Genomic DNA, 10809 nt, shown 5'->3' on the forward strand with positions numbered 1-10809 from the left:
TATGAATGGACACAGAAAGCTACATTCCTCTGTATAATAACATATAGGGCTTTTCTGGAAACTGTCAGGGAGAACAAAGAGGAAAGCAGGGAGGGCTGAGAAACAGTGTGGAAAGCCAAAACCTGAACCTAATTTTAAATGGTTTGTGGTTCTGTTACATGAACATCTGCAAAGCTGATGATTCCCCAAACATCAGTAAAGTCTGGTCATATTCCAATGTATTGAGTATTCCAATCCATGTGTGGTTATTGGTGAAATCAAGGGAGAGTGAGTAACAGCAACGTCTGAGTGGTACAGCAGAAAGGAGTGAATAGCCTCCAAAGGTGAGATGTCAGGGAATTTGCAGATTAGCCAAAGGAGAGCCCTGAAAAGAAAATTGAATGAAAAAAAAAAAAAAGCTCTTTGAGGCTGTTTCCTAGTTTTAACACTTTTTCCCCACTATCTGCCTTTTTGTTTGTTTGTTTTTTCCTGTTTCAGCCCATGCATTGAAATGTACTTGGGAAGATTCTGTGACTTGGCCCTGTGCTTCTGATTCTTTTTCTACATTTTTTCTTAAAAATCATTTTCTATTTATTGCTGTTATTGTTGTTGCTGAAGTAAAGAAAATATCTGACTGTATCATTTCATCCATGAATATGTCCATACACATCTTTCACAAGTAAGAACATTTTCTTTCCAAAAGCAGGATGCCGTTACCACACCCACAAAATCAACATTATTTTATTAACACTATTTAAAAATAAGTACAATTAAAATTTCCTTCTCTCAGAAAATGACATTTGGAATGAGGATACAAACAGAGATTATTCATAGTATTTGATCATAGTGTCTCCTAAACCTCTTTTAATCTAGAATAATCTTACTCATCCTTTTTCTGTCATTTTTCTTCATGTCTTTGCATTGTTGATGAAACTTGGTTATTTGTCATGTAGAATGGCCAATTTTCTGAATACATATGATTGCTTCTTTTTGGTGTCATTTAACCTGTTTCTTTAGCCCTGTATTGACTGTTATTGGAAGTTAGCCTAAGTTTTCATTCATTAGATTTGAGTTCAACTTCTTGGCAAGGATACTTTATAAAAAAATAATACATAATTCTATATGGATACTTTATATCATCACATTAGGAGGCATCTAACCTCTGGTGGTGTTAATATTCAATGCATTCAGGAGACAGAATCAAGAAAAACTTTATAAAAAGGCACAAACCTATCTCTTTGATCCTTTGCCCTTCACCATTTTTTTTTCCCTCTTAGGAATATTGGCATGATGTCTGAAGATTTAGCATCAATATTGTGGTCATGAGGACAAAAGCCACAGACAAAATAAGAAGATAAAAAGTACATGAACACATTATAGTGAAGACATATGCAATCCAGGGCCCACCTAACCCTCGATTTACTGTTGTATGAAAGAAACAGAATCCCTTATTTAAGCTGTTATTATTTGAAATATCTGCCATTTGCAGCTAAATGCAATACTGATTTACCCTTTTTTCACTTTCCCCCTCAGCAACTCTAGTTCTGTAAGCACCAGGAAAGCCACCCTGGTTGTATGAAGCCAGCATCTATTGTGATCAGTATGTGACCATACCATACTGGTCTCTTCAGTAAGATTTCAAACCTGTGTCCTATGCCTTAAATCTCTTAACTTTGGGAGATTGAGATTGCCATATATTACTAATAAGAAAAAAAATATCAAATTGTACACTTTAAATATATGCAGTTTATTGTATGTCAATTATATCTCAATAAAAGTTTTTAAAAAAATAAAAAATAAAAATGTGAATATTAACAATACCTGGTTCATGGCTTTATTATGAGAACTGCATTACATAATCCAAGTAAAATAATGCAGTTAAACCATAGCATCAGGTATATATAAGTAATCAAAGACTAATAGCTATTGTTCTCCTCCTATTATCCCTCGAGGTCACTGAAACGCGCATCAGGGTGAGGTAGTAACTGGTATTTATGACCCCACAGTTATCTTCCTTGTCAGTTATTACTTAATAATACTCTGCTATACTCTCTTGTGAAGTTACTACTAACTGAAATTTTACATAGGAATCATTTGAGAAGAAAAACCATTGTAATGCAGAACTGGAGACTGAAATAATAGTAAATTATGTGTTAGTACCAAGATAGAAGTAAAAAAGGGGGAGAACAAGGGAGCCTATCATAGGTAACTCAGTAAATATGTGTTAGCAAAGCTAAGTTGAGTTTATAGTTTGTTCACTGTAAATTTGTATATTAAGAGCAAGGGCCTACTAAATATGTGGACAGCTGTGCCAGAGGCAGAGCTGCTAGCTGAGAATTATGAATTTATTAACATGGTGGAAGAAATTTAAGATAAAATAATTTTCTGAACCTCTCAATTCTACTAAAAGATGATAAATCAATAAAACAAATTTGATTTACCCAAAAGAAGACTCTGACTTGGCCAGAAAAGAGCAAATATAGATCAGATCCACTTTGGAAACACAAACCATTTAGGGGACAGTAAAACATCCTGCTGGTTCAGGGAATCACAACTAAAGGACTCTGAAAGGAGAGTGTTCAGACCTCAGAAGTTTTTGAAACACTTATGAATGAACTCAAAGGGTGTAATCACTTGGCAAATTAGATTGTCCTATAAATCGTAGGGTGTAAAAAAGTATAATAGAGATCTGACTTTCTTCTATGATGGAGTAAGGAGGTAGACAACGCCACCTGCTAAAAATAGCTATCAACTGGGACAAAATGTCTAAAGTCAACAATTTCATCAGCACTCGGGAATTTGACCAAAGGTATACAACAAACTGAGAAATGCTTATTCATGAAAAACACATTTGTTAATGAACTTTGAGAAAGAACAGTGCAGGTATGTGACACTCTTTCCTAGGTTGCTTCAGTTTCTCCCTGCCTGCAGCTGAGTTCCATTTTCACGGCCCTTCAGTGAAAGCACGGGCACGGCAAGCTGTAAAACTGGCAGCTTTGTTGTGGCTGCTGGAAGAGATTCACTTCATTTGTGTTGTCAAGGTGTTGATTCAGTAGCTAGCAAACAGGGATTGCCAGCATGCTAACCGGGGATTTAACAGAGAGTTCCGGGAGGTGAGACAGCCATAGAAAGCATAATAAATTTGCCATGTATCCAGGACCTCCCAGAGGCTATGTGCATGGGCAGAGGTGATCAGAGTGGACACACGCCACCCATACATGTCCAGTACACAGGACTTGGGGAGCGGGCCAGCGGGGGGCGGCAAGTGAACACAGAATAGTCAAGGGAGAGCCTGGCAGAGTATGAGGTGATGCAGACTTGAAAATGACCTGAAATTTGAATGTACCATCAGCCCACACACAAATTCATCAGCTGAGGGTTGAAGCTTTACTGGCTTGAAATTTTTGAGCACTAACTCCAGCCAATCTCTGGATGATATCTAACCTATGCCAACCCAGGAACCCTGGCTTAAAAAAAAACCAACCAAAAATTTAAGCAGAGATCTCAATGGTCATAACGTTACTAGGAAGACAAACTTCACAGATTTAGCCTAGGCAAGTTTATAAACAAACAAACAAATAGCAACAACTCAGGTTAGAGGTAGGAAAGAGCCAAATCTAGAGTTGTTAATATATTATCAAAAAATATCTAGTAGGCCCGGACTGAGAGTCAACATGGCAGCGCTGTTTAGGTGAAGCTGAGGGGCACTGAAAAGTCATTCTCATTTTGAGTGGAGATCACAACATACAAAAGCTGTCCAACACCGTGAACCAGGATCAGGATTTAATTTTGAGTTCACTGAACAGCTGAAAGAATTTCAAGCTACTGCTCGTAAATTTGCTAGGGAAGAAATAATCCCAGTTGCTGCAGAATATGATAAGACTGGCCAGTACCCTGTCCCACTAATTAAAAGAGCCTGGGAACTTGGTTTACTTAATACACACATTCCAGAAAGTTGTGGAGGCCTTGGATTTGGAGCTTTTGATAGCTTTTTAATTACTGAAGAATTGGCTTATGGATGTACAGGAATTCAGACTGCTCTGGAAGCAAAGTCTCTGGGGCAAATGCCTGTTATTATTGCTGGAAATAACCAACAAAAAAAGAAATATTTGGGGAGAATGACTGAGGAGCCACTGATGTGTGCCTACTGTGTAACAGAACCTGGAGCAGGCTCTGATGTAGCTGCTATAAAGACCAAAGCAGAAAAGAAAGGAGATGAATATATTATTAATGGTCAGAAGATGTGGATAACCAATGGAAGAAAAGCTAGTTGGTATTTTTTATTTGCTCATACTGATCTGGATCCTAAGGCTTCTCCTGGTAAAGGCTTTACTGGATTTATTGTGGAAGCAGACACCCCAGGAATACACATTGCAAGAAAGGAATTAAATACGGGTCAGCGATGTTCAGATACAAGAGGAATTGTCTTTGAAGATGTGAGAGTGCCTAAGGAAAATGTTTTAATGGGTGAGGGAGCTGGTTTCAAAATTGCAATGGGAGCTTTCGATAGAACTAGACCTCTAGTAGCAGCTGGTGCTGTGGGTCTAGCACAAAGAGCTTTGGGTGAAGCTACCAAGTATGCCCTGGAGAGGAAGACTTTGGGGAAGCTGCTTGTAGAGCACCAAGGAATATCATTTTTGCTGGCTGACATGGCAATGAAAGTTGAACTAGCTAGACTGAGTTACCTGAGAGCAGCTTGGGAGGTTGATTCTGGTCGCCGAAATACCTATTACGCCTCTATTGCAAAGCTATATGCTGGAGATATTGCAAATCAGGTAGCTACTGATGCTGTTCAGATTTTCGGAGGCAGTGGATATAATACAGAACATCCTGTAGAAAAACTAATGAGGGATGCCAAGATCTATCAGATTTATGAAGGTACAGCACAAATTCAAAGGCTTATTATAGCCCGTGAACACATTAGCAAGTATAAAAATTAACCAGATCACCATTGTTAATAATTGTGGAGTAATTAGAACATGATCTACTATTTACACTCTGGGAAAGAGAAAGGGCTTTTTTTTTCTGGTGAAAATTTTAGAATAAGTTCTCTTACACTAAACCTATGCAACTGATTCTAATAGTAGTTTTCTACTTTTGTTTAACTTTATGACTTGTCTTTTCTATAATAGATTCGATTTTATTAAAATAATGTATTGTCCTTTAGTTTCACTGTACCTGAATTACATTAACCTAGAAAAATACATTTGGTTTGTTGTTTTGACCCCTTAAAATTAAAGTAACAAATTTCTTGGAATTTCAGTGTTTTTCCAATGACAGAAAAGAGGGTTTATAAATATTCAGAATGTTCTGAAATTTACATTGAAAAAATATTCTAAGATTTAAATAACTTGCCAGTGACTTTGTAGGCTTAATGGTATTGTATTACAGGGGTCCGTTTTACTGCAATTTGGAAAACATTTGTTTTCTGTAGTAACAGTCAAAAATTTGATGTTCATATTCTCCCTTTATACACTGACCAGAAATTACTTGAAAATCTTGTTTAATTTTGAGCCCACATTTCACTTGCTTTATTTAAAGTAAATCAATAAAATTTCCCCTAAATTAAAAAAAGTCTAGTATTCAACTGAAAATCAAGAAACATTCAAAGAAGCAAGAAAGGATGACCCAAACACAGGAAAAACAAAATAAAAGCATTCATAGAAACTCTTTCTGTGTATCCCAAGATGTTAGATTAAGCAAAGATTTTAAAACAACTATAATAAGTAAGTTGAAATAACAATAGAAACTATGCTAAAAAGTAGAGCAACAATGATAATAATCTCAAAAATCAGATGAAAATTATTTTTTAAAAGGGTAAATGAAAATTCTGGAGTTGCAAAGTACAATAAATGAAATGTATAATTCATTTGAGGAGCTCAACAAAAGATTTTAGAAGACAGAAGAAAATCAGTGAACTTGAAAATAGAGCAATAGAAATGATCCAAACTGAAGAACAGAGAGAAAAAATAAATTGAAGAAAAATGGACATCTCATAAATCTGGGAAACAATATTAATTGTACCAATACATGAATAATAACGAGTTCCAGAAGGAAAGGAGAGAGCAAAAGATGTAAGAAAAAATATTTGAAGAAATAAAAGCTGAAAACTTTTCAAATATGATTTTAAAATAGAAAATCTACCTAACAGTAAATGTAAAAAATTTAACAAATTCCAAGTTGAGTGAAAAACAGATTCACACCTAGACACGCAGTCTAACTGTTGAGAAAAAAAATCAAAAGAAAAACTTGAAAACATCAAGAGAAAAGTAACATGTATAGGAGAACAACAGTTACAATGAAGGCTGACTTCCCTCAGAAACTATAAAGGGAAGAGGCAGTAGAATGGTAACTGAAAGTGTTTAAAAACAAAACCAAAAAATATCTGTCAAGAATTATGTATTCATTTTTAAATGAAAGTCAAATAAAAATCTTTCCTTTACAATGACTAAGAGAATGTATTGTTGCCAGATCTACCTTACAAGAAATTCTAAAAGAAATTCTTCATGAGAGGAAAAGTTATCAGATGTAAAACCAAAGAAGTGAAGAGCTCCATAAATATTAAATATATGGGACTTCCCTGGTGGTGCAGTGGTTGAGAATCCACCTGCCAATGCAGGGGACACCAGTTCAATCCCTGGTCTGGGAAGATCCCACACGCCACAGAAGAACTAAGCCTGTGCGCCACAACTGCTGAACCTGCTCTCTAGGGCCCTCAAGCCACAACTACTGAGCCTAAGTGCCACAGCTACTGAAGCCTGCATGCCTAGAGCCTGTGCTCCACAATAAGAGAAGCCACCACGATGAGAAGCCCACACACCACAACGAAGAGTAGCCCTGGCTCACTGCAACTAAAGTCCATGTGCAGCAACAAAGCCCCAAAGCAGCCAAAAAAAGAAAAAAAGGCTCTATAGATTTGTTCTCATTTCCTCTCAACTTTTTTACAAGACATGATTGTATAAAGCGATGGTTATAACAAGGCATCTTTGTTTTATGTTGTATACAGATATAATGCATATGACAGTAGTAGAAAAGAAGAGCACAAAAGGAAGAAAGGAAGATATGTAGACAGAAAAGAAAGAAAAGAAAAAGAAGGAAGAGAAAAAGAAAATTAAAGAAACAAAGTATAAAGAAATAAGAAAAACAGATAATATTTAAATAGAGATTCAAAAACTGTGCAAAATAACAGCATATAAAATTTATCAATGTTTGTTTTAGTTATCCATGTTAATAATTCAACTAACCAAACTAATCAATATAAAAACACCATATTAATAAATTAAAGAAGAAAAAATATGATAACCATTTCAGTAGATCCTGAAAAAGTATTTGAAAAAATGTAACACTTATTCCTGATACAGACTCCTAGGAAATTTGAAATAGTGATTTCCCTAAGTTGTTAAGCATATGCGCAAAAAACAAAGTGATAGCAACATAAACTAGATTAAACATTATTATATTTACTGATAGAACTTTAGAAGCATTGACATTTCAGCTGGGAAGAAAAACGACACATTCATCACGCTCTCCACTTTTTTACCTTGTTCTGGAAGTCCTAGCCAACAAAGCAAAATAACGATTGAGGATGGGGAGGGAAGTAGAAAGCCTGGAAGAAATACAACGAGTGTTGATGCACTCGTGAGTTTAGTTATATGTTTTTACTTAGGAAGTACAAAAAAAAGTACAGTAAAATAACTGCAGTTAATAAGAGTTTAATGAAATTTATGGCAACATAAGAATGCAAAATTAATAATATTCTTATGCATGTACAATGAATGAGTGAAAGATTATATTAAAAAACATTCACAATAGCAATGAAAATGTAAGGTATTTTTCAAACAAATCTAGGAAAATGCAAAAGGCTTTATGGGGAAAATTATAAATCTTTACTGAAGGTCATAGAAGAAACTTGAATATATAAAAAGATACACATCTGATTGGACATGCATTGAATTTAGAAATTAATTTGGGAAACTTGGCCATATGCATAACATTGAGACTTTCAACCACACACAAATATCAGTGACTGTTTTATGGAACTTGGCAACCTGATTTTAAAGTTCATAAGAAAAATAAGAGACAAGAATATAAAATTTTAAAGAAGAAAAAAATTATCTGGGGAACGTACACAAGCATACTTTAAGGCTTACGGTAAAGCTATAGTAATTCAGTGTATAGTAACTTCACAGAGATGTACACATACTCTAATGGAACAGGATCTAGAAGCAGACTCACACGTGATTTGGAAATTTGTGCATAGAAAAAGTCATACTGCAAATCAGTAGTGAACTAGTGGATGAATCTACAAATTAGATGATGGATTACCCATTTGTGGAAAAAATGTAGATTTTCATCTCATATTTTATATAAAATAAAATCCAGATAAACAAAACGATAAATGATTAGAAAAAGAATAGCAGAAAATACATTTGGGGAATTTTTTTGTCTTAGAAAATATTGGAAATGTGATTACCTTTAAAAAAATAGTATATAAAAGGCAGCATTAATAATGTAAAAAAGGTACTGAACTGAAGGAGGATATTTTCAATGAATGTAACTGCCAAGCAATATACAAAATGTACAAAAAGCAGTTGGATATCATTAGGAAAAAGTCAATCATATAGAAATTATATAGGCAATTCACATAGGAAAAAACTGAAATGGTCAGTAAACACATGAATACTAGTTTAGCCTCACTATTATCCAGGGAAATAAAAATTTAAAGAAAAATGAAATAGTATTAAACCTATGCCAGATTCACTAAAATACATATACTTTAGGATAGTGAGTAAGGGGAGGATGTGGGACAATGGGAACACTCATTCTGCTAATGTGAGAATAAATCAGCTTGATTATTTTTAAAGTCATTTTTATTAAATTTTTAAAACTTTTTATGGAGGTTATCACATACACAAAAGTAGAGAGAATTATATGATTAATCTCCGCATACACATTACTTGACATCCATGATTAACAATATTTTGTCAAATTATGTCATTTACCCTCTGCTACTTCTCCAATCCTCTACTTTTTGCTTCTTTATTCGTTCACTGGATTATTTTAAAGACAATCCCACAAGTGTTATTCTTTATCTGTTAAATGCTTTTCTATGTATCTCCTACTAACATGAGCATTTTTAACACCCACTTAAAAAATGAGCAGTTAATCCCAGCTCATATTAAAATAGTTTTAACAATATCATTGTTGTTGTTGTAGGTTTGGATTAAATTCGACTGAAGTCTATATACTGCTCATGTCTCCCAGGTCTCTTAGAACTGATAAGATGCTCTTTCCTTCCTTTTTATCCCCATGTATTTGATATCTTGGAAAAACTGGGTCATTTGTCCTGTAGACTGTCCCACATCCTGGATTTGGCTGAATAGTTTCTTAAGGTGCCTTAACTTGTTCCCCATGCCATTCATTCTTATAAATTGATAGTTAGACCTTGCATCTTTTTTAGGTTGACATTTAACATCTCAGGCATGGGTGGTGGTATGTGCATTCTGTTTCCTTACATCTTGGGGAAAATAATGTCTATTATCCCAGTTTTAGTGAGATTGGATAACAGGTTTCAGGTGTAGGTAGCAATTTTATATTATTGGTGTAGCAGGAGAAAATTCTACTAAGTTCATTTCTTGATATTTACCCTAAAGCAGCTCTAAATAATATGCATAAGGAAAAGTGTAAGAAAGTTCATTGAAGCACTGTGCTGGAACTGGACAATTTCTGTTTGCCCCACTCATGCCACTGTCTAGCCAGCCCTGTACCTGGGGGCCTGAACTCTATGAACAAGGGTCAGTGGGCTTCTTGGACACTGGCTTCTGGTTGTGTTCACTGAAGAGGACACAAAGCAAGAGCTCTGCAGAAGGCAAGAGAGGAAGTTCAGAGGGTTTCCACCCCACACACCAGCCTTCTTCCTGTTAAATTGTCTCTAGTTAAGGTCACAGCTAAGGCAGCCCTTTCCTGAAATCTTTCTACCTAGTTTTCATTACCACTCCCTCCTCTTTTTCCCTCAGGCCTAAGTGTGATGATTAGACCTGAAATTGTGGAGTAACCCTGGAGGTTTTCCTCTACCTTGCCTGTTTCTTTTTAAATAGTACCTTTATCAAACTCTTTCTCAAAGAATTCAGCTTGAACATACCTTCTATTTCCTGCCAGAATTAGACTGATCTATTGCTCAGTGATAAAATATTGAATAAAATGTAAATTTTATTCATGCATTTGTTCACTCATTGAACGAATGATTTTTGAATGCCAGTACTTTTCTAGGAACTGTCAATATAGTAATGAACAAAAGGAAGACCCTGCTCTCACTGAGTGTATGTTCTAGACATAGGCAAATAAGTATAAATGTTCCTTGGATATAAGTTCATCAATAGGAAAAGTGAGGTTGGTATATTCATACAGTAGAATTTTATGCAGTAGTTAAATTTCCTGCACAAAAGATACATATGTTAACAGATATAATAATAAATAGTACATTTTAGAACAATAAGGATAATGCTGATTATTAAAGTTAAAAAAATTCAGTTAAAAACACACAAAAACATACAATAACAAACAAATATGAGATTCATACACATGAATCTTAGGGTTTTAGTAAACACTGGAAGACAGGGAAGACAATGAAAGCAGGTGAGGCATGCAAAAGTTTCAACCTTACCTATAGTATTTTTTTTCTTTACTTAAAAAAAATAAAACATCTAAAGAAAATATACATTATTTTTTCTAAAGTTGTTTATTGGCATATAGGTGTTTGCTAAATTATTCTCTATAGTTTTGTATGTGATTGAAATATTTCATGTTTAAAAAACATGATCTCTTTTATTT

At 34.8% G+C, this 10809-nt stretch overlaps 1 protein-coding gene across 1 annotated transcript; it reads left to right on the forward strand.

Annotated features, from left to right (window-relative positions):
* The first annotated feature begins 3653 nt into the window (after positions 1–3653).
* Positions 3654–4998, forward strand: LOC130858957 (medium-chain specific acyl-CoA dehydrogenase, mitochondrial-like). The gene is given in 1 exon segment (XM_057746130.1): positions 3654–4998. A coding segment is annotated over 1 exon segment (1266 nt). The 3' UTR covers positions 4920–4998.
* Positions 4999–10809: the final 5811 nt, after the last annotated feature.

Source organism: Hippopotamus amphibius, chromosome 8 (genome assembly GCF_030028045.1).
Source record: "Hippopotamus amphibius kiboko isolate mHipAmp2 chromosome 8, mHipAmp2.hap2, whole genome shotgun sequence".
NCBI lineage: Eukaryota > Metazoa > Chordata > Mammalia > Artiodactyla > Hippopotamidae > Hippopotamus > Hippopotamus amphibius.